At 50.9% G+C, this 27,141-nt stretch overlaps 1 protein-coding gene across 3 annotated transcripts in view; it reads right to left on the bottom strand.

Moving 5' to 3' along the window:
- The window catches only part of ZNF185 (zinc finger protein 185 with LIM domain), a 63,178-nt gene extending 36,259 nt beyond the window's left edge, over positions 1–26,919 (bottom strand). The window contains exons 1-13 of one of the 3 annotated variants that reach the window (XM_081277619.1): positions 26,610–26,919; positions 13,113–13,191; positions 12,818–12,941; positions 12,366–12,431; positions 10,641–10,679; positions 10,485–10,562; positions 9,834–9,923; positions 9,033–9,119; positions 7,969–8,052; positions 7,584–7,625; positions 6,077–6,160; positions 5,523–5,612; positions 751–837 (exon numbers count right to left, since the gene is read on the bottom strand). In XM_081277619.1, coding sequence (XP_081133745.1) covers positions 751–837; positions 5,523–5,612; positions 6,077–6,160; positions 7,584–7,625; positions 7,969–8,052; positions 9,033–9,119; positions 9,834–9,923; positions 10,485–10,562; positions 10,641–10,679; positions 12,366–12,431; positions 12,818–12,941; positions 13,113–13,146 — 905 coding nt within the window. In that variant the 5' untranslated portion in view covers positions 13,147–13,191; positions 26,610–26,919. The remainder of the gene's footprint in view (positions 1–750; positions 838–5,522; positions 5,613–6,076; positions 6,161–7,583; positions 7,626–7,968; positions 8,053–9,032; positions 9,120–9,833; positions 9,924–10,484; positions 10,563–10,640; positions 10,680–12,365; positions 12,432–12,817; positions 12,942–13,112; positions 13,192–26,609) is intronic. The other 2 variants (XM_081277620.1, XM_081277621.1) reach the window with 2 other exon arrangements.
- Positions 26,920–27,141: the final 222 nt, after the last annotated feature.

Raw genomic sequence — 27,141 nt, 5'->3', positions numbered from 1 at the left:
CCTTTGGCTTCACAAAAGACAGGGGCCCAGTCTTTCTGCTTAGATCTCTCTGAGCCTCCACTTCAGCTTCCCTCTGGCCCAACTCCCAGTGTCCCTTGCTTCCTCCAGGGCAGGAGACTGCTGCTTCCCCATCTGTGTCCATACCTGTGATCCAGCCTGCCTGTCACCTGGGTGTCTGGCCCCTGCTTCCCCCAGGGTAGGAGCTGAACCCATTGTGTTCCCAGCTGGTTGTGGTCGGCCCCCTTGTACCTCCTCCTCCCCAGCACAGGACACTGTGGCATCATGAGCTATGGAGGCTGACCCAGGATCCCAACCTTTTCCCAGTACCCCTTCACACAGGCAAATGAACTACCTCAGTGGCTTTAAGGTGTGGCACAGACCCAGTGTCCCCACTCAGCACAGTTGGCCAGTCTTGGGGGCTCATAACATACAGTGCAGTCAGTACCAGAGTGACCTTGCTCATGTCTGCATCTTCCTCCCTCATCAGGAAGAAATTCAGCAACTCTGGCCCAGGGGGTCCCAGTCACAGCTGGATCCCAGAGCCAGGCCTATTGCCTCACAAGGACCAAGTGCTCATTCTAGAAAAATTATTGATTGAAAGAATGAGATAGGAGCAGATCATATCTTCCACCAACCTGTCACTCCCACAGTGACAGAATCAGTCCCCAGGCTCATCCTTTGCATCCTGGCCCTCTGCCCCATCACTAGAATGGTTTAGAGGGACACAGTACAGCAGCAGGGCCTCTGTACCTGATGCCTTCCAGGTCTGGAGCCACCAGGCGGAGTCCTGCCCTGGGTGTCATGATCTGCAGACGGACAATCTCCTCACCTCTTGAGCTGTGGGCCAAAGGAGAGATCTGAGAGGTGCTACTAGAGAAAGCCTCTCCTTTCCCACCTGAGTCAATGTCCAAAGATGTTGTCCCTCTGGTGCTACTGCAACAACCAGACCCATCACCCTCCCCCTTTTGTTTTTGCTCTCATCTGCTCTTTGGCCTTGAACCTTCTTGGTTCTACAACTGAGCTCAGGCCACTGACCTGCAGGCCCCAGAGAAAGGGGAGCAAAGTAGTCTTTCCCCCGTCTCCCACCCCCATCTGAGCTCAGCCCTCCCTAAGGCACAGCAAAAGACCTTCTGAGTAGAAATGAGATCACATCTGGTCTAGCAAAGGGAAGCTGTGGGATGACAGCTTGAAGTACAGGGTGGGAGTTTATATGATCAGACTGACATTTTAGAAAAGCTATTTAGGGGTCCCAGGAGAAAGAGGAATTAGAGTGGCCAGGATGAAGTCAGGGAGACAGATAGTTCTTCACTTGATGCAAGCCTGGATCTCAGCCAATCTTGGAGTTGGTCCTGGTTTCTGGCACCAACCTAAACCAGAAGCCTACGGTGGGCTTGGTCAGTGACTACTTATCTCTCTGTCCCTCTGCATCTACCTTGAGCAGGGCCTGGAGCACTGGAGATGACCAAAGGGAAATAGAAAATCAAGGACTTCAAGTGACAGGGGCTTTCCCCACCATAAAAACCAGAAGGGGGCCTAAAATATGTAGACAGCTCTGATTTCTGCCCATCTCTTCCCATGATAACAATGTAACATCATTATCAACAATGATGTCATTTATGATTACAGCATACAGGGCCTGACAGCTTCATTTAAATCAGAAGATTTAAGTGCCAAGCAACAGGAACACGACTGACTTGAGAATGTCACAGGCAAGTGAAACATTTTCTCATTGGCATTTCTGGTTGTGTGAGAGAAGAAATAGGAATGAAGGGTCACTCCAGACTGTACCAACTTTTCCATATCCCTTTGTCTCTTGCCCAGGCTGGCACCACTGCCTCAACACTTTCTTCCTCCTGTGTCACTTCCATGAGCAATATCTTCTTAAAGTCCAGCTCAAATGGCACCTCTTCTAGATGGGCTGTTATGGGGTTGAACTGTGTCTCCCCAAAAGCTATATTTAAGTTATAAGCCCTAATATCCATGAAGGTATCCTTATTTGGAAATAGGGTCTTTGCAGATGTAATCAAGGTAAAGTGAGTTCATACTGGAGTAGGGCGGGCCTTAAGCCAATGACTGTGTCCTTATAAGAGGAAGGAAATTTGGAGCCAGACAGACACACAGTGGAAAGGCAGCCAGGTGAAGATGCAGGCAGAGATTGGAGGGATACAGCTGCCAGCCAAGGGTTGCTGGCGACTAACAGAAGCTAGGAGAGGTGAGAGGAGCTTCGGGTCTGGAAGAAAATACATGGGTACAATTTTTACACCCCACTCCCCGAATGTGGTACTTTGTTCTGACAGCCCCAGGAAACCATCTAGGAGGTGGGATGGTCAGGGACCTCAGAGAAGGTCCGAGAGTGAGAATGAGAAAGCCCATTGGCTCTCCCCACCAGGAGGCTGTGGGCAGCAGCCACACTCAGTGGGACACCTGAGTCCTGGGTCTCTCAGGGAGAGACCACTCGCTTGTTCCTGCTCCATCTCACCACCACACTCACCAAAGCCCGACCTTGCTCGTCTCCACTGGACAAGAAAAACCACCCAGGGTTTGAAACAAGTTGTGGTTGGCTTCTGAGCAGCCGGTTGGTGCTCTAGGCCAGCCTGGTCTCACCAGGGCTCTGCACTTCCCTCAGCTTCTCCAGGTGCCTGGTGATGGCATCCCTCCCACCACCCACACACCAGAGCCTGCAGAGGGAGCATAACCCTGCTGGCACATTGATCTTAGACCTCTGGCCTCCAGAATTGGGAGAAGCTAAATATCTGGCATGGTGTTCTGGTGGCGGCAGCAAACAAACACAGTGATCTTCCAGCTTCTCTCCCCTGCATCACCCTACCAGCCCCATCACCTCCATAGCCGCTTGGCCGCAAGTTGTTTCAGTTTGAAGTTTTCAACAGGGCTGAAGATCAAAACCCTAAACCCATCAGTGCATATCCACTGTGGCCCTAGCCACCTGTGGGAATGTGAAGGAAAGCGATCTGTCAGAAGAGAGGAGACTCCTGTGCTCCTGTGTGTAATAGGTGAGGGTGGAGAAAGGGTCCTCCTTTACATTGCCCTTAGTTGCATGTCCTCCAGATGCCAGCAGGTGGCAATATTGGTCTCTTCCTGTATTGAAGAAGGGTCCCATAAATTAGCAAACTATAATCAGGAGCACACAATGATACTGGCACCCAGGCATCTGTATTTCATAGGCATTATTTCACTTAGTATTGGGGATAGCTTTGGGAAGTGGGTATTACTGTCCTCTCTGTTTTACACATGAGGAAACTGAGACCCAGAGAAGTTAAGGAAATTGCTCAAGGACATACTGCCAATCTGGGGCAAAACCAGGGTTATATCTTATGCCAGAAGCTATGCTCCTACAAATGGTATCCCAGAAAGCACAATGATGGCACAGCCAAGGCCCAGGACCCAGGAGGCCCTGCCCTAGTCTGATGAGGCACAGAGCCAAGGAAGCATGACCAGTGCAGTGATGGGGAAAGTAGCTAGGCTTGGGAGGATCAAAAAGTGGTGCTCATGCAGGGCCAGTGTGTGCCATAGAGGGTAGCTAAGTGAGCTCAGTTCACAGAGAGGCAGGAGGAATGAGGCATGAGACACTGACCTATAGATTGTAGCCAAGGCACACAGGACAAGGCCAGGTCTGGGGAGGCTGTGGCTAGGGACAAGGCTATAATCGCCCCCTAACCAACTCTGCCAAAATCCAGCCTTTTCTGGGGATGTTTCAGGACCCAAAGTTTGGTTAAGTCACTGCTCCTGATGGGCTTCTTAGATAAGGGCACGGGAACTAAGCATGGGGGAACTGATGGTGGTTGCCTGGCCCAGTGCAGTCCTGATGGAGTGGGGTCAGGTAATAAGGTTCCTTAGGTTCAGGACAAGCCAGAAGCTCACATGGAAGCAACTGGAAGGTGTCTCAAATATTTTGTGACTGCAGAATCTGAGTGTAGAACTAACTGAAGCATCACACTAAGCCTTCTACTAGGAGTGTGGACCTGTCTTGAACCCTACTGCACACTTCTGATGAGGGGTTCCCTTCCTTCCTGATGGAACCTGTCCCCTTGTGAGATACCTCAAGTGTCTAGGATGTTCCATGATCTGCTTCGTTTCAGAGGGCCACTCCAGCAAGATGACTTTGCTCTCTGTATCCATAACAATTCTTCAGAGTTGTAAAGATGGGTGGCCAGCTGACTGAGTTTGTTCGTTTCCAGGCTGAGCACAGCAGGCCTTTCATCTATCTCTCCAACCCTAAACTTCAGAGTGCTTTTCTAATTCAATTGTGATACTATTTTTTAGCAGTCATAGCAAATAAGACAGCCATCTTTCTGTGTCAGCCAGATGATGGGTATTAAACACCCAAAGGAATCTCATGGAATAAATGTAAAAATGATTCTCAGATCCACAATACAGTGCAATCTAATTCTCTACCTACATTATCTCTTAAAAAGCATCTGAAACCACTCATTACCTTTGTCCCTGAAAATTCATGTTTAATTCCTAAATCTCCACTGTCTCAGAAGGTGACTGTATTCAGAGACAGGGATTTTTTAATATTTATTTTTTAGTTGTAGTTGGACACAATACCTTTATTTTGTTTATTTATTTTTATATGGTGCTGAGGATTGAACCCAGGGCCTTGCATGTGCTAGGTGAATTCTCTACCACTGAGCCACAACCTCAGCCCCCAGAGACAGGGTTTTTAAAGAGGTGATTAAACTGAAGTCACTACAGTGGGCCCTAATGCAGTGTAATTGGTGCCCTCATAAGAACAGGAGATTAAAACACAGCACACAGGAAGAAAATGACCATCTACAAACCAAGGAGAGAGGCTTCAGGAGAAATAAAATACCTTACCCACACATTGATCTTAGACTTCCTGCCTCCAGAACAACTCTGTTGTTTAAAGTACCCAGTTTGTGGTACTTTGCTGTGCTATCCCTACCCCACTCCCATATCCATCTAATCACCAAATCCTCTAGACCCCTAGATACTGCTTCATAAAGAGCTCTGAAATCTTCCTTTCCAAATCCTCAAAGGTCACATGTCTACAAATCATTATGGAGCTCGAGTTGGGGGATTACAATGGAATTAGGAGAGCTGGAATAGACCCTAGGGGCCCAGGAAGTGACCTGTGGGGACAGATGCTCTCCCCTTCTGGCTTCAGAGATCTTTCAAGGTGGCATAGAGGTGCATCTCTTAGCAGACCTGAGTTTGGGCAAAGCTGTCCATCCAGGCAGGTGCTTTTAACAACAGCAACAACAGGGCAGTGGCGCTCTCTGTGGGACTCAGCACCATTCAGTGAGAAGTACAAGGAGGTATTGATTGTTCCTCATCCACAGACAAGAGAGCGCCATTATCTCCCTGGACACTTGGGACTCAAAAATCAGGGCAATCACAGCCCCACCTGGAGTGAGATCAGCAGGACTCAGACTGCACCTGCCCTATCACACCTTTTGCTGGACCCTCCCTGGTTGGCAGGCCCAGCTGGCCAGGCTAGTGAGAAACCATCTGACCAGCTCACAGCTCTTGGCACCCACCTGGGCTCCTGGCTCCTGGAGGGGCTAGGTACACTCGGCATGCGCTTGATCCAAATCGCCCGAGACACTTGGGTTCTGCCTCCATCCGCACTGGCAAAGAAGGCAGCTGTGAGCAGCACTGGGGACTGCGGAGCCTCCTTCCTGGGCAGTTTGAACTTGGCCAACTTATAGGCATGCCATGAGCATGCTTAATAATGGAAAACTATGGCCACAGTAGCTGGCCTTTTCAAACCCTAAAGATGATACTTTTTCTCAGGACATTTTGCCACCACCAGGCTCAGCAGTGCAAGGGTTAAGGTGACACAGATAAATACTAAACAGACAAGAGCCAAGCTCACTCTCCCTGGAGGCCACACTGTTTTGCTCTTTTTAAATCCTGGGACATTCAACCAGATGAGTCCTTACTGATTTCTGCACCCCATCCTGCCACTGGGCACCTGGGGACAGTGACCCTGGGGGCCAGAGGGAAGTGGCCTGACAGAGATTCTCCAGTTACTGAGAGGCAGGCAGGCCCAGCAGTGATCATCCCCAGAGAGAGACTAGTGATTCATTACCTGCTCAATCCAGGAGTAGGTCTTGATAGAGCAGGTGGCTCCTGGCTCCTCTCAGAAGGCCCATCCTCATCTATCACCTCAACCCTGTGGACAAGAGGAAAAGTTGTGCTTATGGTTTTCTTGACTGTCCTGGAGTTTGCTGGCCTTTGAAGGACATGCTTTCAGTGATGTCCAATTGAGATGATGATGAGATGGTTCAGGCTTGAGGTCTCAACCATTCCAGCTCAAGTTAAGGACAGCATATGAGGTTGAATAGTATTCTCCCCAAATTCATGTGCCCTGGAATTTGTGACTATCATTGGGAAAAGGGTCTTTGGAGATGTAATCAAGGTAAGATGAGGTCACATTGAGTTAGGGTGGGTTGTAAATCCAATGACGAATGTTCTTCTAAGACAAGAAAAATCTGGACCCAGACACAAAAAAGAAGGCCATGTGAATACAGGCACAGACCTGAGTGAAGCAGGTACAATCTAAGTCATGCAGGGACTGCCAGCAGCCACCAGAAGCTTCTCCTTCAGCAGCTCCAGAGGAAAAAATCAACCCTGTCAACACTTTGATATCAGAGACTAGTCTCTGGAACTATGAGAGAAGCTATTTTGGCATTTCAAGACAGCTAGTTTGTGGTACTTTGTTACAGCAGCCATAAGAAACTAATACAGCCAGCGAGAACATGCCATTATGTCATGTCCTTTGTGTTGCTACCACTCCCTGCTCATTGCATTCCAGTAAGCCTTTCTGGTCATTCAACACAGTGAGCAGAGGGTGGGAACAGCTTTGCACTTGGCATGCTGGCTCTTCCTTGTTTGTCAGTTCTCAGCTTGTCATACCACCTTATCTTGAATGCCTTCTCTGTCCACTCAACCAAAGATCCCTAAAATTCAACTTTCTATAAGCTTCTTCCCTACCCTCCCTCCAATATTTTTTCTCCCCACTTAGCTGGACTGTCCAGATAATCTGACATCCTGACCATTCTGTTTCTCCTTTAGGACCCATCTCCAATGTCATAATCACCTCCCAGGGAATTTTTCCTGGTGGCCCTGATCCTGGGTGAGAGCAAAGAACTCTTCCTGGGGTCAACTGAAGGAGGGAGCCAGGATCCCTCCAAGGGCTGGCAAGCCAGGAATTCTGAGTCACAAAACTCTGGAAAGGAGGTGAAGGGAACAGCTCCTTTATAATCTTTAGGTAGTTTGACTTCAAATCCCCAGAGGACCTCACAAATACTATAGCTCCATCTTAGGTGTCATTAGCTATAGCTCCATCTTAGGGTTAGGACCTCACCCGTAAGCCAGGTTGCTGCCTTCACAGAACTGGCTACTAGGACCACATGTGCCTCCACAGTCAATAAGGTGTTTGCCTGGCCTCTGGACAGAAGCCTGATGCCTCTCACATCTCTGCTTTGGAACAGCAGTCCCCCACCCTTACCTCCCCTCTCCCTATATTCCTGCTGAAAGGAGGCTTTCTCTGTGGCCAGCAACAGGCTTCCAAGGCTTCCTTGGATGAAACTTACCTTTTTGCAATAAAAGGAGCCTGAGTCTCCTGGGTAGGACTTCTGGAAAGGAATCAGAAAGGTGACATATTGGTCAGAGCCCATGGACAGAAGACAACTCAATCACTCTACTCTAGAGAGTCTTGAGACTCTCTCCTATTCCCAGCACCTCACCTGCCCTTATGGCAGCAGCCAAACCCCCCAGTTTCTTTAGAAAATACATATGAGAATCTGAGAAAGTCTAGCTAGGAGGGCCCTTGGGAGTATTCTTTCAATTCACCCTTTCACCAGGCCAAGGTACCCTGAGAAGAGGGGAACTATTCCACAACATGGAGCCAGTTGGCGGCCATGCCAGGCTCAGAGACCAGGCCTCCTGCCCTGCTGGGTTCCCTGATGTGCAACTCACCCAGTGCTCTTCTTGACTGCTGACAGGACGTAGGAATGCTCCCTAGGAGCTGTCTTCCTCACCACACTGCTTGCAGCCTCTGATCTGGGGCAACATGGGATGGGGGACAACTGATGGGTGTCAAGCTGTACACACTCTGCCAGCCTAAGCAGGGATGTCCTCAAGATGACTAGGAACCACCCCAGAGAGGTGAGGAGAAGCCAATGTAGCATATGCTACAAAAACTATTCAAAGGAAACATGGAAACTGAGGGAAGGACAGCTATGTTTACTGAGCACACACTGTGTGCCCAGCCCTGCCCTCGATGCTGACATCACCATATTTGCTCATTAATCTTCCTAACTCAGGGAAGAAGGTGCTAATATCCTACCATGATTTCCAGATGAGGAAACTGAGGCTAGACAGCTCTAGTTACTTGCCCAAGAGTACACACCTAGCAGGTGGAAGAGCAGGCATTTAATACTAGGCAGCTTCAGAACTCCTGGTTCTTTGAGCTGCACTCCCCAGGCCTGAGGACTCATGCCTTTATGGCTGCCCATCTTTCAGAACCTTCAGCAAGAGGACTTTTCTGTGCTTCCTGAGCTGCAAATGGGTTGGAAGAAGATGGCCCACAGCCAGGCCTGTTTGTGGGCAAGGGACATTTGAAATTATGGAGCCCATCCCCTGCCTTCTAAGTGTGCATAACTTACTGGGACTTTGTATGCACAGCTTACACATAGAGAGAACTGTGCAGGTGGCCACTTGGCCTCTTCCAGGGATCCTACCCTGCAAATTTTTATCCAATTTTCTCAGGACCTGTTCTAACAAAATGGTTTAAAGTCCTGAAGAGCCCAGAAATGACTTTTGCCTGGTCCTGCATTACCTAGGTTCTACCCATAAGCAAGTGCTTTAGAGGGCCTGCTGAGCTGGTAGTTAGTTCTCAGCTGGTCCAGTACTGAGTGAATAGTTCTCAGACTCATGGAATGACAGCTATACCCACACCCCACAAACCTCCAAAGATGGCCTAAGTTTGGTATGTTGAGTGAAGACTGAGGACCCTGCCATGCATTGAGGGGCACCATTACCTCCGTTTCTGCTCATCTGAAGAGACGGGAACTTCTTCCTCTTCCACCTCCCCTGATGTGGAGCTGCGCCTGATGTTGTATGGTGCCCTGGAGGAAGAGAAGAAGTGGTTACAGCTCTTCTACCTCCATACCACACCCCACACTCCCTGTCATATTCCTCTCCAGTTCAAGCCTCATCACTTCCCCAGAAAGATTTTCCAGGTGCTCCATGACACTGGCTAATGGGGACAAAGGACAAATAATATAAAAATGTGGGGCCTCTGGGGAACCTATGTCCAGAGCCCCCCTCCCTGGCATGCAGGGTAAGAGTCTTGAAAGGGACCTCAAGGAAAGCTCCAGTGTGGGATGCCAAAGAATTACACCCAAGAAATAACTCAGCTTTAGGCACAAAATGCCCACACTGATAGGCTGCTAGAGCCAGCAGCATCCCAAGGAGCATTGGGCTCCCAGCCCAGTACAGCCCAGACTGAGTCCATGGCCCAGACTGGTATAAGGGGCATGCCCAAAAAATACAACCAGCCAGCAGCAGCCCCATAGCCACAATTCATGATCCTTTCTCCAGACCTATGTACTCCTCCTAGAAGCTTCCTGCAGACTGTGCTTTGCCTCAGATCAGAAACATATTATGCATGGTCATGCAATTTTCTGGGCCTTTGTCACCTCCTGGTGGGCTCCAGGCCACAGCCACAACTGTCAGGGGTGTTGGGACAGTCAGACTAGCTCTCCCTAGGCTGTGCTTACAGGAGAGTGGCCAGCTATCCTCAGCAGGTCCTATGTTTGGGTTGGAAATCGCATACTCACAGCTTCTTGTAATCCTCAGTGGTCATCTTGTAGCCAGAGGAGGTAGGGCGGGGAGGGCCAGTGGTAGCTGCTTTCCCCAGAGTGGCAGCGCTGCAAAGGCCAGGAGTTTCCATGTGCCCACCCAAAATCCCATTCCTATCCCCAGATTTGCCTACACAGCCCAACATGCGTGAGATGGGTGGCCCAGGGGGTCACTGGGAGCTTTTTTTTTAAATTCAGTACTGCCAGACACCCTGAGTAGGCAGCCCTTCCTGCCATAGGCAGACCCCACTGAGCCTCAAAGAAAAACCCAGTGGGTTCTTGCCTGTGTGTTTCTTCCTGCTCCAAGTCCCCTTGGCCTTTCCTTTCCAATGGAGCCCCAGTTCTGCCTGATGTCTGGTTGTTTAGTTAATATGCCCCCTCAGCCTGCTAGGAAGACTAAAGCACACAGCCCAATGTGGTCAGCAAGTACGAGGTACCAACTGCCAAACCAGGGGGACTCTGGGCCCAGCTTTCCCAGTATGTTCCCTGTGCCTTTCTGCCCCAGTAAACAGAGCGAGCCAGGATAGGTGCTGCCCCTTGCTTACAGGCGAAGCCCTATCTCTGCCATGGATCTGGAGCAGGCCCTCACACTTTCCCAGTGGCCAACTGGCCAGTGCCCTATGGACATACCTTTTTGGAGCTCCATTGGCTTTGGGGAAGTGCTGCTGGGCATGAGATGAGCTGTCGATGGGTTTGGTGAACACACCTCTACAAGAGAACCCAGGAGATGATGAGAAGTCAAGGAGCAGCACAGGTGGTATGGGGATGCAGGTGCATGTCACTTACCGGATGATATAGCCAGTGGGAGCTCTTGTGCTTGGAGCCCTGCCAAGGGAAAAGGAGGTACAAAGTGAAGCAGGGCCTTGCTGGAGGCTTCAGGCTCCCTGCTTCATTCTGTCTCCACCTATAGCAAAGTAGGCTGGCTGGTAGGTATCTCAGTGTAGCGCACATGAGCAGAGGTAGCCACTCCCATTTTCCTGGCCAAGGTACTTACTCTGTTGTACCCATTTCCAGGGATGGTGGGGACTATAAGTTCTAGGCTCAGGGATAGGAGACAAAGGCACCTACCTCCTAAGTGTCTTCCTTATAATTGGGCAAGGAAACAAGGACTCAAGACAGATGATACCACTGACCAGGAATAGAGGGGCTTTGGGTTAGAGCAGTGGGGTCAGGTTTAAGGGTAATAAAGAGTCCCAGAATCCTCCATCCCTACAGACTCTTTGAAGGGACAGGTTCCTGGAGGTGGCCAAGTTGCAGGAACACAGGGTGACACCTATTCCAGCCACACAAGCATTTCTGACTGGGGCCTTTTGGCAGGCTTTATGTAGACTTCAAGATAGCACCATTATTTTTTTTAACAACTTTTTAGTTGTCAGTGGACTTTATTTATTTATATGTGGTGCTGAGAATTGAACCCAGTGCCTCACACATGCTAGGCAAGTGCTCTACTACTGAGCCACAACCCCAGTTCCAAGGTAGCACCATTCTGATCCCTGATGCACAATACCCTAGAATGTGCTTTCCAAACATACCCCAAACCACAGGCTTGGGTGAGAACTGCATCTTCCAAAGTAAAAAAGCTCCATAAGAAGTTGACTATCTTTGATGACTCTCAAACTCATCAATGTCATCCACCATACTTGTCTCAACTTACAATTCTCTCTTTTGCATTCATCTGTTAGGTATCTATGTCCCTTGCAGGAATGTGAGTTCCCCTCAGGAAAAGGCCTAGGTCTTGATAACTACTATAGCCTCTGGGCCCAGCACAGGACCTGGCAGTTTTAGGGCACTGAGCAAGACTATAACCAGAGATCACCCCATGCATCAGCTTCTGCCATTGCCTGTCACCACCTGAAAATCCCCTGCTCTGCACATGCTGTCAACTGCCAGCAGTTTGGGTCAAGGACCACCCAGTTTATTTCTTGGTTCCCATTTCTCTCATGATCAGTTCCTCCAGATGCTAGCAGGATGAGCTCACACTTCAAAGCCCCCTGGACATTGTTATTGAAAAGTCCTCAAAATAGAAAGAGGCCAGTTCCACTGACCAGCTGGAATTATGACCTTGGGGGCAGTTGAGGTCAAACATATAAGCCTCCCCTGCAGGAGTGAGTCACATGTGACTCAAAGCTGCCTGAGCACCTCAGAGATGTTATCTCATTCCCTGAAGGAGCAGACGGAATAATAGTCTTCTTTCGAATGACAATTTCTATCCCAGTTGACAGCTGGAGCCATTGGATCCATGGAAGCTCTCAGGGGTGTCAGCTAGCCCTATGACCCCACAGCAAGGCCAGGAGCCTGGACCATTGACTCCTACCCTCCCTTTCCCAAGAGGAAAGCACAGCAGAAGAGCTCATCCTTCCTGTGGATTTTAAATGATACACTACAGGTCTTTCATGCTCCTTTTAGCTTAGGCTCCCTATCTATCCCCTATTGTCCTACTACAGGGCCAGCCACATGCTGCAGGTGAGTTCCGAGGGCCCACCTATGAGCCACCTTGGCTCCACCTCTTACCTGGCCTTTGAGACCTCCCCAGCTGATGAAAAGGATGTGGCTCGATTCCGGCCTGCAGGCAGCTCTCTGGGGAAAGAGGGATCCTGAAAGAATGCCTCCCAACCTCCCTGCCCCCTGCCACTCTGCAGTCTCCATCCTAAAGGATGCCTGCAGTGCCTCACCATTCTCACCTCTCCTTCTCCTACCCCAGCCTTCCTCCACAGATGTGTGTATACACACATGCCCCAGTGCCTGAGAGCTTTGCCATCTTTAGACTTTGCTCAGATCTTACCTTTAGCTGCTTTGACTTTCCCACACTTCATCCTCCCTGTATATTCTATGGCCATGTGGCCTGACTGAGCTCTAAATGCTGGAAGCCTCTCAGCATCCCCAGGTCTGGTCAGGCCCCATGAATTGCAACCCACCCCCACCTGCCCCAGTTGCTGCCATCCCTTCTGGCTTCCTAGACTTACATGGTACGGCCCTCGGATTCATCCTGCTTGGTGATCCAGCTCTTGTCCCCCTTCAGTGTGGTGCGTACTTTCATCTGCTTGAGGACATTATTGCGCTCCTCCTCGCCTGGTGGCAAAGACTTCCCTGGCAGGGCCAAGGCCAAGCAGCCTCAAAAGGGGATCCCATGTCCAGGACCCTGAGGCTTCCTTTCCAGCCCTCCCAATATGCTGCTCTCCCTTTGTTTTCCAGGCCGCACTCACAGCCTTCCTGGGGAACATGTGGAATAGGGTGGGATACATGGAGCCCAGGCCTCACCTTTGGTGCTGCCTCCCAGAGCGGAGATACTCATGGTGCTGGCTCTGCAGGTCCTCTCTCAGTTGAGTCAATAGGGCTCCTGAGAAAAAGGCATGCACATGTTTGTCACTTCATGCATCTGTAATGGCTGTGGGTCACACTACAGTTTTGATGGGGTTTGTCCCCCAAGGGTTCATGTATTGAAAGGTTGGCCACCAGAGTGGCAATGTTAAGAGGTAGTGGAACCTTTAAGAGGGGATGCTTAATGGAAGGCAATGAAGTTATTAGGGGTATTGCCCTAGGAAGACGTTAATGTAATTCTCATGGGACACTGTTTTTTTGTTTTTGGTTTTCTGGTGAGAGGGTTGTTATCAAAGAGCAAGCTTGCCTCAGGCCTGATCTCACTCTGGCTTCCTGTCTTACCATGGGAGCTCTTCCTGTCACATGCTCTCCTGACACTGATGCCAACAGCCATAAGGTCTTCACCAGAGCCAAGCTGATACCAGCACCATGTCCTTGAACCTCCAGAACTGTGAGCTGAATAAACATCTTTTCTTTATAAAGCACCCAGCCTCAGATATATCATTATGGTAACAAAAATGGACTATTCCAGTAACCATATTGTCCCTAGAATACCAAGATCATTCAGACTTTTGGGGGTGGCAATTGTTGGTGGATTCCTGAATGAAGGACAGTGGCCAAGGAGCAGGTACTCACTGGACCTGCCATTGCCAAGTGGCACACCCTCCTGTCTGCCTAGGGCTGCTCACCTGGATAACATGGAGCAGTGGTCTGATAAGGATAGGCCATGAAACCTTCTAGATTGCTAATGGCCAGAGTCTGGCCCCAGGGAGTTTGGGAAGGATCTGGCATCAGGGGAGCCTCCACAGTGTCACAGAAACCAGTGTAGGGTCAGTCAACACTTTGGGGTTCAGAAGGTGGAACTAGCGCACATTTCAGGCAGAACTCCTTTAGGGCAGGCAGTTGGCCTGGGGGAGAGCAAGGGCTTGGGGGACCAGCGGATTGGATTATCTTCCTCACCACTTAGTAGCTGTCTGAGAGACCCTGGAAAGGTCCGCTAATCTCTTTGAGTTGCCTCAGTTTCCTCATTTGTAAAATTGGAGTTAAAACATCTTCCTTTCGGGATTGCTATGAAAACAGGAAAGATCACTAACATCCCTGGGCATTTGGACAGAAGCCAAGTAGCATGAACTTTCAACCTATCTCTGCTGGAAGAGGGATAGTTAGCAATCTCCAATCAGTACAAGGATGGTCTGGAGATGTGCAACCCTCTTTGTTCAGGTTTTGGCTCCACCTACAGTGAGGAAAGCCTAGGGACCCATTGCTAAGTCCTAGTGGCCCTTGGGACCAGATGAATGTGAAGATATGGCAAGGGCATCCACTGACCCCCTGGCCCACACCTGCCTTGTGATCTGTTCTCCCTCCTTGCTTCCTCTCTAGCCTGCAGGTAGGGCCAGTGAAGGAGGGCTGTGGTGTCATAGAGGCCTTCACAGTGTCATGAGGCTTATTTACGTAGAGGATGGCCTAGAGTAAGGAGCTCTCTAGCCTGGGAGTGAGCCAGCGCTGTGGGGAGACAAACGGCCCAGGCTGGGGTCTGGCTCTTGCTCTTGGCAGGCACTGGTGACCCTTTGGGCCTCAAGGGAGGGGCTGGGGTGCTCAGGTACATGGACAGGACATGAAGCAGGGGCTGGCTGTGCTGGCATAATCCTGAGGCAGAGCAGCCTTCCTCTCCAGGGTCTGCCACCTTCTGGGCTCCTCCAGGGCTAGGCTCTGACCAGCTCAGCAAAAGTGCCAGCTGGCAGGACCCAGACATGTTTCCGTGGAAGTCAGGGGCACACTAAAAGGGGCAGGGCAGGGGGCCAAGAGCAAACCAAATTTACCACGTCAGCAAGGGCTGGCTCTCCCACAACGAAAGAGCACTCCAGGCAGCCTGAGCCTGCTGCATGCCAGGAACAGCACCTCATCACGGCAAATGGGAGCCCCACGTGCCCAGCCCTGCACCGAGGCTGCCACGTCAGAATTCTATTGAGTGGAGCTCATTCCATAGGAGATCCTATTACTGCAGAGGTCCAGTTGTCCCCATCCCACAGCCTGTGGTAGAGTTGGTGCCTGCAGGCAGGCCCACATAGTCTGAACTCTTGGTTCTTCCATCTCCTGATGCCACTGACTATGAAACCTTTGGAGAATCCCTTACCTTCTGTGGGCCTCCTACAAGTGAGGTGAAGGTCATCCACAGCTTTTGAAGCCATCCCAGTCACACTACTAGGCCCAGAAACTCATTAGTTTCCCTAGTTGCCTAGAAGTTTCCTGCCAAATCAGAACCAAATAAGCTACTTCTCCAATCAGGATGGAGTCACACATGTGCAGAATGACAGAAACAGAGGGGCCATTGGCAACTCCCCAGCCAAAGGGGCAGGGACATCTGCCAAAGACCAGGGCTGATGCTTCTGCATCGGCTCCTCTCCTTCAGACTTGGCTGCATCTCAGAAGTCAGATTTCTTTTATGATGGGTCACTAAATCTGAAGAGTCAGAAAGATCACTGCCAAAGTACACTAAAGAGTGGGGCAGCTCTTTGGGTTGGGAGCTTTTAAAGTGATGAGCCTCGCCAGGTGGATTGACAAATGGGGTTTGTGTCTATGTATCAGACAGAGAACTGGCAGCTTCTTCTACAGTTTCTCCCCTCCCCAGCCTTGGTTCAGGCCAGGATCACTTCCGACCTCCTCCCAGCTTCTCTTGCCTTCATCTGCATCTCCTTCCAGCAACACTCATTTGCCTCTAATCCCACTTGGCCACATCAGTCCTTGTTTCTCACTCACTTTCTGATAGTTCCCCACTGCTTCTAAGACTGAAGGCAAACTCATCAATCCCTTGATCTGGCCTCTTCACTCACCAGCCCTCCTCAATGCCAATATCGTGCTTCAAGAAGACCAGGTACCTCAGAGTCCCTGGATGGTATCTCTCCTAAAATAATTTCATCTATCCTTGCCTATGCTGGTTCCCCACCTTGAGGCCCTCCCAGTTCCTCCTGCGTCTCCCTAAGGACTCAGCCCATCCAGTCAACCCTGCTCCTACTGGGTACTCCCACCCTAAGTCCCAAAGCCATGCAGACTTGAGCACCTTAGAGCTGCTGACCCAAGTCTTTCCAGATAAGACCTGCCTCTCCAGCAGCATCATAAAGGACAGAATCCAGGCACCCCTCACACCCAGCCTTTACAGACTAGCACCCAGCTGCTGGAGGGTGGTGCCCTAGTGGAAGTTGGGAGCTTCCTGCTGTAGCTGTGAGCAGTTTTGGTAAATAGGTGGCTTACCACTCAGACAGTGGGGAGTCATGGGCCTCCTGTACATGCTATTGGTGGGAAGGTGAACTAGTGTTTCCCCAGCAGCAATCTAACCTAAGGAAGAAACTGCACAAGTTAAACCAAGAGGTACACATGAAGGGGGCAATCCCAGTGTGGAGTGTGATGGTGAAAACTTGGCAATAATTTAAAAGTCCAATAGTTGATTCAATCAAGCAAACACTAGGAAGCTATTACAACTTATACACAGAGTATTTAACATGCCTTCATAAGCACTCAGTCTTCCATATCCACAGGTTCCACATTTGTGGATTGAACTTCCTTCAGATCAAAAACACTAAAAAAAAAAATGCTGTACTGAAAATGCACAAACTTTTTTCCTTGTCCTTTTCCTCCTGTAAACAGTATAACAACTGTTTACACAATGACATTATATAAGAAAAATTCTAGAGATGATTTAAAGGATATGGGAGAATGTAGATAGGGTATACAAATACTATTCAATTTTATTTTTTATTTTTTTTTATTATTTTATTGTTGGTTGTTCAAAACATTACATAGTTCTTAATATACCATATTTCACAGATTGATTCCAGTGTGTTATGAACTCCCATTTTTACCCCGTATACAGATTGCTGTGTCACATCAGTTACATTTCCATTGGGACTTGAGCATCTACAGATCTTGATAGGGGTTCATTGGACACCTGATCTGTGCAGTGGTTGCAGCAGTAGCAGTGGCAGCAGAGGCACCCCTCAGAGGAGAAAGGCAGCTTCTTCACTCAATCATGCAAGGGGGCACACTGAGACATATGGAGTTAGAGTGAACATGATACCCCCTGAAGGCTCCTCTCCCTGCTGACCAGGTTGGGAAGATCCCCTCCGTCATGCCCTGACCTCACACATACACTCAGGGAAGGCTCCACAGCCCATGGTCATCAGCACATTTATAGTCAACTCAGCCATTCTTTGGACCTTTTCAGCACCATAGACCACATTTCTACCTTGATTGGGAAAAGACGCTGGTCTTTTGAGAGCTGCCATATCACTGCTCAGGGCCTCGCCTGGATGATCAAAGGAACAAGTAACTGACTCCTTCCACACCAGCTGTCCCCCATGACATACCCCTGGAGCCCCACTAGATATGGGCCTACTACACAGTACCCCTTCTGTACCAACTCTGAGCAAAGCCCTACAATGCAGATATCTCTTGAGGCAGGTAGGCTCAGAGGTAGCCAAGGGATCAATCAGGGGAAGTGTCCTTGGCAGGGCTGGGTGAGGGAGATGGGAATTCAGATAGCCTCAGTGCCAGTGAGCATGCTTTCTCTCCACCTTCCTCCCTGCTGTTGTGGCTTCTTTAGGGAAGAGGCCCTCACCCTGATTGGATAGGTAGAGACAAGGAACCAATGAATGGGGCTGCAAGTCTGATGCCATCATATGCTGTCAGAGGGGAGTCAGAATGAGAGTGACACACGCAGGAGGTAACATGCAGATTAAAGCCCACTGGAGGTCGTCAGGGGCATCTGCAATGACACAAATGCTTGGCTGCCGCATGAGGACACAGAGATGGAGAGAGAAGCAGAAGGGGGTACCTTGTCACCTCAAAAGGACATGCTCTGCCTCCAAAAGTAACTCAGAAAAAGTTTTGTAGAGTTCCCCCTGCCACTTGGTTCCCCATGGGGCAGGGGCAACTCCCAGAGGACCTCTTATATCCTACAGCTCCCTGGCTCAGGAATACAGCTGAGCCCCATTCTTGATCATACTATACTAAACATGTAAGGAAGAGGAAACCACAGGAGAAAAGGGACATGTGTCTAGGGAGAGAGATCAAGTAGTCCGAGGGGCCAGCCTCCAGACCAAGCACAGGCCTCTTCCTGCTGGACGCTGAGCAGGACCTCAGGGGGTATGTACATAGAGGAACATCTGTCCTAGTGGCCTTCTCAGGGTCACCCCATCCTGGGGCCCTCACTCAAGTTCTGCGCTGCCTCCATGCCATCACACCCAAGATAAAGAGCCCCTTACTTCCTGGGCACAGCTGGAATGGGCTGGCCTCTTGCAAAGAACTGCAGTAAACACAGAGGGAGGGACAAGAAAGCTAGGCCTGCCCAACTGATAGCTAGCCCTCAATCCCACCAGGCCCATGCCAGCCCCTAGGTCCATAAGATCCTGCCATGGGCTCTCTGTGGCAAGGACTCAGGTGAAAGGACAGAGAAGACTGAATAACTGCCTTCTCCCAACCTGGGTGGCAGGGGAATGGATGGATCCCAGGTTATAGAGAGGGGATGCTGGCAGCCAGGCAGGGAGGGGCCTTCTACATAAAGTGGGAAGGAGGAGGAGCAAAACAGGTTTAGCACTGCTGTCCAGGAGAACCAAAGAGTACTGTCATAAGAAAAAGAGGCTGATGGCGGCATAGATGTTGGATGCTTGCAAGAAGTGTGCCAAGGGCAGAGGTGCAAGGCAAATAACTTCTTTCCTAAAGGCAGATTGTGTAGAAGCACCCCCAGGAGCAAGGGAGCCCAACTCTACCTCCCCATGTGTGCCAATCTTCTGCAAGGCCCTCAGAGGGGCCAGGCAGGCTCTTAAAGGATCACACACAGGTCTATGTCTTAGAACCACAGTACACAGCTCAACTATGGGTAGAGTCCTTAGGTGTGGACCAAGAATTGGCATGAGGAAGTGGTGGGACAGGGTAAGAGCATGCAGTCCAGTAGCCAAATACAGATGTAGCAGGTGGCATCTGGATGAAGTCATCAAGACTTGAGCTGCCCAGTTACAGGCCAGGTTTTAGGGAAACTGTGTTTGTAAGCATTTGCATGAGGCTCTGGGGCAAAAGCTTTATCTGCCCTGACAGAAGCAGAGGCTCAGAATATGGCTGGGGACAAGCTTGTAGGCTTTCTCCTTCCATGTAGCAGAAATATACACAGTCCCGTGTGGTCCTGAGGGCAGTGGAAAAATGACACTAAGCCCCTGTCTCCCAGGAATTTGTTCATAGAGATAGATGGACTCAGCTTGTGCCAATACCTCAGAGAAGATGGCTGGCCTGTAGGAAAGAAACTGCATTCCTATCTCAGCTTTGTCTCCCTGGGCAAATCCTTTCTCCCCACCATGAGTCTTTGGTTCCTCACCACTGGATAAGAGTTCAGGGATAAACAATGGAACAAAGAAAATCTACAAGGGAGATCCCAGTTGATATATATGTCACCCTGGCCCTCTTACAAAAGCCTGAGGCTCCAAGTTTCCTGAGCCCTATAGCCCAGCCAGCCCAGGTAGCTCCCTCACTGAAGTCCCGACGACCCCCCACACCACTTCTTACCAAACTCAACCTATGCCAGCAGGAGGAGGGGATGGCCTTAGAGAAGCCCTGTTTTCAAAATGCTCCCTGATGCCAGCACCTCGTCTTGTGGGGAAGGGGTAGGCTTCAAAGCAGCCCCTCTGCTTATCCTGCACTGTTGCTTTAGGCCTTTGCACCCAGTATAATAGGGAAATCCTGGGCTGTGGCACAGACTCCCCCAGAGGCTACAGTGGGAAGTGCAAGGACCAGCCCACATGATCCATGTGCTAGGATGAGTGGGAAAGGCACTGGGGCTCAGGTGTAGGTCAAGGCCTGGAGTGCGAGGAGGCTGAGGAATGATAAAAGTCAGAGAGCACAATCCCCAACCTCCGCTTGGACACCCTCATCCAGTTCTTTCTTCAGGCACATATTTGGCCCACTCAGTTTGGACCCAGGCTGACATAAGCCAGCCTAATTCTCTGGGCCAAAAGATCAGGAATGATGAAATGTCCCTTTTATGAAGCAGCCTCCTGAGGCCAGGTCTTGTGAATTGGGGCACTCTGATTCCCAGTCTCCTGCACTTGAGTCTCAGTAGCAGTTGGCAAATATGTTTCTTTGCTCCTAGATGGGGACAAAAGAAGCACCCCCACTTCTGCTGCTGCCCACTCCAGGGGACCCAGATATCCTGAGGGTCTTTACAGCAATGCAGGAGGAAGGGGCCCTTCAAAGGTAAGATTCCGAGCCCTCAGGCAGGGCTAGGTCCTCCAGAGCAACTGCTGAGCAGTTGGATCACGTCTGGAGTCTCCCAGGAGCCACAGGCTGGACCCCTCTTGCTGGAGCACATGAACTGCCTGTGATGCTCCAGTCCCTGGGGCTCCTGCCTGGAGGCCAAGGAGGCGGAGGCAGGAAGGAGAAGCACAAGTGGAAAAAAGAGCTGGAAGAGACTTGGGTTGCAGAGGGAAAAAATGTTATATGGAAAAAGAATGCATGGGGGGTGGTATTTGTAAATGTGCTTTACAGGTAAATGACTTCTGCATGAAAGTCTGGAATTTCACCTCCCCCTTTCCCACCCCCAACACCCCAGAATCTAGACTTCTTGGCGTCTGTGCTGGAAGGACCAAGAGAGGAAGATGTCTAAGGCAGGTCAGCTCCCTCCCAAGGTGGTGAAGGCGGCCACAGCCACTTGCCACTCCTGGGGCCTTGGAACTTATCCTGGTTCTCAGAGAGCTGGATAAAAGCAACTTCTCAGAAATGGCTGGGACTCAATGGCCAGCGAGGGATGCTGGGTAGAGCCCTCTGAGGTCTTTGTAGAGGAGTACAGATGAGGCCAACATTCTGGGGACGGCAGAGTCCATGTGCCCTCATTCCAAACAGGACCCCTGGCCCAAGCTATTCCCATTGCTGCTAGAACCTACCTCCTCATCATGAACAGAGGCCCAGAGGACCTTGGAGGCCCTCCCACAAGGCCCTGATATCTCTGTCCTCCACACATTTCCAGTTGTCTCTGCCCCTTGGGAACCAAGGTCTCAAGCCAATCCTAGTCACACAGAGATGCTATCCCCTCTGCAGACAAGGCAGCCAATGAGGTCAAATGGAGATTTAGGAATCAAGAAGCCCGCCCCACCCAAAGTCACTCCCTCTCCCCTTAACCCCAGGAATGCCCCACATTCTCACTGCTATACCTGCTCAGCCTTTGCCAGAACAGGTCTGGTGACAGGAAGTCACCCTGACTAACACTGGCCAAAACTAACTGCTTTTATCCTAGTTGCAGGTGATCACCAGGTCAGTATCAAAAGGAAAGGAACTGCCCAGTTTCCCCTCTCCCACCCAAACAAAATGTCTCCCCCAGCCCCAAGGCAGGGCTGCAGCCTCCTCCCCTCCCAGGCTCCTTTGTGTCTCTTTCTCACCTTGCAGTCCAGCCCAGACCCAGAGTACCCTTGACTCCACCCTTCCCTCTATCACAGTGCCCCGTTTTTTTTTTTTTTTTTTTTTTTTTTTTTTTTTTTTTGGATAAGAATATGGAAGCTCAGAGAGGAGAAAGCATTTTCCCAAGGTCACATTTTCCTTTCTGCAACAAGCATTTACAGAAAGCTACAGGCCAGGCTGGGTGCTGGGGAGACATACAGGAGCCAGAGGAGGGGAGACCAGCCCTGAGGGGCCCTGCCAGAGCACTGTATTTCCTGAGGATGTGCCTGCCCTTGGCTCTGGTCCTAAAGTACTAAAGAGTGAGTAGGAGCTCGCGCAGGCAGAAGTGGTGAAGCAAGTTCTGCTTTTCGGTTTTTGTTGTGGTTCTTTTTTTTCCAGTCTAAACCAGGCAGTGCCTGATGTAAGCATTTTCAGCTGGGATCCCCGTTCCTCTGATTGGAATCCTTGTGCCTGCTCTCTCCATAGCAACCCTCTGCCACATCAAGCTCTCTGGGAAACTGACCTAGTCATCAGAAAGTGGTGTGCTGAGCCAAGGATCACAGGGACCAGACCACAGGGGCTGGATCTAGCCCCAAAAGTGTGCCCACAGATAGGGCCAAGGCTGGGGACCACCAGCAGCCAGTACCAATAGCTTGGGGCCTGTCTACCACTGGCCCCAGAGACCAGTTCTTCTCTGGACCCAGGGTGTGGCTCCAGAGCTCCATAGTCATCTCAGGTCACTGTCAGTAACCCCAAGAACAGCTCTGTAGTAAGAGGGGCAACTCAGCTGACATTGATGTTGGGTGAGAGACTACCCAGTTCCTGCTCTAGGTGGGACCTTCCCTAGTTCCCAACTCCCTCTTGAGATGCAAAATGAGCACACTCCCCATAGGAAAAGCCCAGTGTTTCTGAAAGTGGCCTCTGGGTCCCTCCAGCAACCAAATACCCTGGGACATCTGCTTAAATTGCAGATTCCTTCCGGCCTCCCCACCTCATTGTATGAGTCTGCACATTAGCCCTGGAGAAGGACACCTGTACGGCCTCTTGTCCTTTCATTTTTCCAGTCTCTTCTCTACCCATACCTACCCTTCCCACTTCCCTGTCCAAGCCCTCTCAATTCTCCATCATCCCTGCGCCCAGTGCCCAACAGGGAAAGTGCACAGAACGTGCTTGCCAAATGCTTCTGTATCCATGAGAAGTTAGCATCACTCTGTTCCTGATCCTCAAATGAAATCTTGAGCAAGTCCCTCTCTGTGCCTCAGTTTCCCTTTGGAAAAATGAACTGATGTCAACCCTGCCCACCTCCTGAGCCCTCAGCAGCCACAAGCAATGGGCAGCATGTTAGCAGCAGGAAGGTTTTGAGAATTCCATGCACTATTCTTACATCTTTTTTTCTGTGAGTTTTACTTTTCTTTTTCTTTTTTCTTCTTTTTTTTGTTTTTGTTTTTTTGGGTTTTGCAGGGGTGTAGTACTTAGGATTGAACCCAGGGACACTCAACCACTGAGCCACATCCCCAGCCCTATTTTGTATTTTATTTAGAGACAGGGTCTCAATGAGTTGCTTAGTACCTTGTTGCTGAGGCTGGCTTTGAACTCACGATCCTCCTGCCTCAGTCTCCCAAACTGCTGCTATTACAGATGTGCACCACCATGCCCTGCTGAGGCTGCCTTTTGAACTTGCAATCCTCCTGTCTCAGCCTCTGTAGCTGCTGGGATTACAGGCAGGCACCACTGGGGCCTGACTGTGAGTTTTTTTTTAATATTTATTTTTTAGTTATAGATGGACACAGTTTCTTTCTTTCTTTCTTTCTTTCTTTCTTTCTTTCTTTTTTTATGTGATGCTGAGGACTGAACCCAGTGCCTCACACATGCTAGGCAAGACCTCTACCACTGAGCTACAACCCCAGCCCCTGACTGTGAGTTTTAAATTAATCCAAGATAAGAAAGTTAGGGATAAAATGTAAAAAAAAAAAAAAAAAGAAAAGAAAGAAAAAAAATCAGACTTTAGTAGGAAAATTCAGCATTTGGTAGCAGATCATGTAACTGGGCAGACACCATATGCATCTCCAGCCTTAACTAGCAGAGATTTAGAAGCTGTTCTCCTCGGGTAGGAACATACATCCCAAACAGCTTCTTTCTCCCAACCTAGCACCCCCCCCTCCTTGCCCCCACAACCCTGGAGGAAGGCACTGTAGTCCTGGCTCAGCAGGTCTCCCTAAGAGGGCACCACGTCTATGCCAGGCACCTAGCTGCTTGTGACATCAGCTGCACTTTCATATAAGTGAGAAAACCGAAGTCTAAAGAGGTCATGTGGCACTCTCAGCTTTGCACAGTTACATGGTGGCTAAGCTGGAGTCTGAACCCAGACTGACCTCTAGGTCATTCTTTTATCCACTAGGCTGTAAAGATGCTGCCCTCACAAACCACACACCCTACTAGATGCAAGATGCTGAACACTGCATCCCACTGCTTCACTGCCAGTTCCCCCAGGGCACTTCCCATGTCCTGGCATCAGCTGGTCCTCCGTGGGCACAGTGGGGATGAATTCAGAGCCACTGATCTGCTCCCAACCAGGGGGGTTTATGGGGGGCTGGCGTTCTAGAAAGCCACTTTCCTTTTCCTCTGCTCTAGTCCTACCCCATGCCTCCAGGAGCCTGGCAATGAAGGTAGCCTCATATATCAGCAAGCAGAAGGCAAGAAGTGTTACATGTGACCTGGCATCTTATGGGGTGTGGCTTGAAGCAAGGTCCAGACTAAATGGATCAGTTACCTGTGGAGGTTTGAGCAGGAAAGGAAGAAGAAGGCCTTTGGCTTTCAGAATGCACTGCATTAGAGTTGGGGGTATTTTCTTGACATGCGACTGAAGACAGTTCAGGTAACAGGTGCTGATATTTACCTCAGCCAGGTCAATATCAGCACAATGCTGCGGGCTCAGAGTCCCTAGGCCTCCTGGATTCAGAAGGCTATGGGGAACCAGACAGAAAGGTGGGAGCACAAAGATCACTGAGGGAGTGTGAGGGAAGGCTTTGGCTGCCCCTGAGACCACTCCCTCAAGTCATGATGGCTTTGCATGGAATCTGAACTTGAGCTGAGCAGAAAGTGAGGCAATCACTGCTAGCACTTCAGTTCAGATGGCAGGTTCTCACTGAGTGTTCCATCTTCCCAATAGACTGTCACTCCTCCAGGCAAGGCACAGGGCTAATCTCTCTTCTGGCCCCCACTGCCTGGCTCTGAGTGGAACATACTTTGGTCTTTCAGGAATACAGGGAAGGCTAGACTCAAGTAGTCTGAAAGGATGCACTTGTCTTGACCTTGTAGTTGCTGAGTTCCTCCTTCTGCTTCCAAGTCCCCTTCCTCCAGGAAACTTCACTGACCTTCCCAGCCATGGTTGCTTCCCTGTTCTAGGTATAGGAAGCCCCTAATGCTTTTATGCCACTCAGACCTACAGCACACTATGTGGTCGTGGGCCACCTCTGTCGCTGACTCATGAATATGAAGAGATTTTATGCACCTGCTGTGTGCCTGGACCTGTCAGCTCCACCCCATGAGTACAGAGCCACAGCCAGGAACTGAGAATTGATGGAAGGAGGGGCAGGGCTGGTGAGATGGCTCTGCTCCTTTAGATCCTAAAGTGAGTGGTCTGGGGATGGTAGGGGAAAGCACAATCACCAAGCTGCCCCTGGTCTGAGCATCTGTCCTAGCTACGTGCTGGCCTCCAGGCAGGCCCTGTTTTTTCAGGTGAAGCAGTGGAAACCCTGGAAAGGTGGGAAACTACCCCCCCCCAGTCTCTTCTGAAGCTCTTTGTGAGCTAGAGAAGAAGCAGTGGGTATAGAGCTAGGCCACTCTAACCCTAGAGCCTCCCCACTGTTCAGGGCTATCAGCCTGTGACACCCTGCTGCCTATGCCCATCCAGGTGCCAAGACCAGAAGTCTGAAGGGACATGAGAGCAAGGCAAGACTAAAACCAGTGTTAGAAACCTGGCCCACTGCCAGATGGTATAGAAGAAACTGTCTCTCAAGGTTCCCAGAGTGTAGATAGAGCTGCCCACCCTGCTAGCTTCAGGTCCTGAAATGCTCCTATACCACTTTTCACATTGACAAGGGTATGTGCAAATGGGCCACAGAGAGCACAGCTCCTACAGCACCTCAGAGGTTCCAAAGCCCAGGCACACACATACCACCTACCTTATCTGAGCCCCCAGCAACTCTGGGTAAGAGGTAGTCTACCTTGTTACTCCTTTGGACCAATGCAGCTGCCCAGGTGCCTGCAGCTTGGAAGCAGTTGAACAGACCGAGGACCTGAGCTTTTGGCTTTTCTCTGAGGCAAGGTATCACTCTGCCTTTCTAAAGAGGACAAGCCTCTTGGCTCCCCCTGCTCCCACCAAAACAATCCAGCCACAGAGCTGGTCCACTGCAGATCCGGCTGATAACACCTCAAAGACACTTGATTCGGCGCCTTCTGTCTGAGCATGAGCAGCTCCAGTCCCCACTGCCCTCCCTGAGATCGCCCTATGCCCAGCACATGTCCAGCACAAGCCACCAGACAGCTTCCTGCCCTAGTCTCCAGGCCCGTGAGGGGATCCTCAGGATGAGCCAGTCTTTGGGTTTCAGTTTTCTCACCTAGAAAATGGACAAGGGTACTGAGGGATCTGAGATTTCCTGACTCTAGCAGCAACCACCTCTTGGAATACCCTGCCCGCCCCCCCTCTCCGCGCCATGCCCTAACAATCAAATAGTCTCATGCAGAACGGGTGAGGACAGAGGGACTAGGCCAGGGAGGGGCCACTTCCCTAGTCAGCACGCTGGCCTTCTCTGCCTGTTCGGCTCTTTACTCGACAGTGGAAAACAGAAAACCAAGCGAACTGCTTCCCTGAGGGAACTGCCTCCCTGAGGGAGGGATGCTTGGAGAGGGTAAGGCTTATGGATGGGGAAACTGAGGCCCTGGCTCATCTCCAGCTGGGAGGGGCCCCTTGCCCCTCGCTGCCTTCCTTCAGAGCCGCATCCGACGGCAACTCGACAGCCCTACCTGGCACAGGTGCCCGGCTCGTGGGGAAGGCGGAGCGTCGGGCTCGCACGGGGCGCGGGCTCCCTGGGGTGGGCAGCGCCCGGCGGGGCAGTGCGGGGCGGCAGGCGTAGGGCGCGCGGGGCGCAGCGGGGAGCGCGCTGGGAGGCGAGGAGGCGCGGACTGGGCTCCGCCCGCAGGAGAACAAACAGGTTTTCTCCAGCCGCCCGGAGCCTCGCCCCTCGCCCCTCCCCTCGGCCGGCCCCCTTCCTCTGCCCTCTCCTGGGGTAGGTAGATGCGCCTGGCACATTCCGCACATTCTCCCGCCAGTGTCCTCTGTCCGCCCGCCCCTCTCCAGCCCCGCCCCGCGGGGCTGCTGGAGAAATCAAGGCTGGGGCTCCCCTCGCCCAGCGCAGAACAATCTCCAAAAGGCCTGGCTGCGGTGGAAAACTTCCAGGCAAATTCCTTTGGGCTCAGGGCCCCCGGGCCAGGAGGCCTCCGCCACGTGAAGGGCCCCCGCTGCCTAGCTGCGCCCCTGCCCGCGCCCGACGAGATC

This window comes from Spermophilus citellus (assembly GCF_964194105.1).
Source record: "Spermophilus citellus genome assembly, chromosome: X".
Classification (NCBI taxonomy): Eukaryota; Metazoa; Chordata; class Mammalia; order Rodentia; family Sciuridae; genus Spermophilus; species Spermophilus citellus.
Note: the sequence above shows the minus strand (reverse complement) of the source record. Positions and strands in the feature narration are given on the sequence as shown.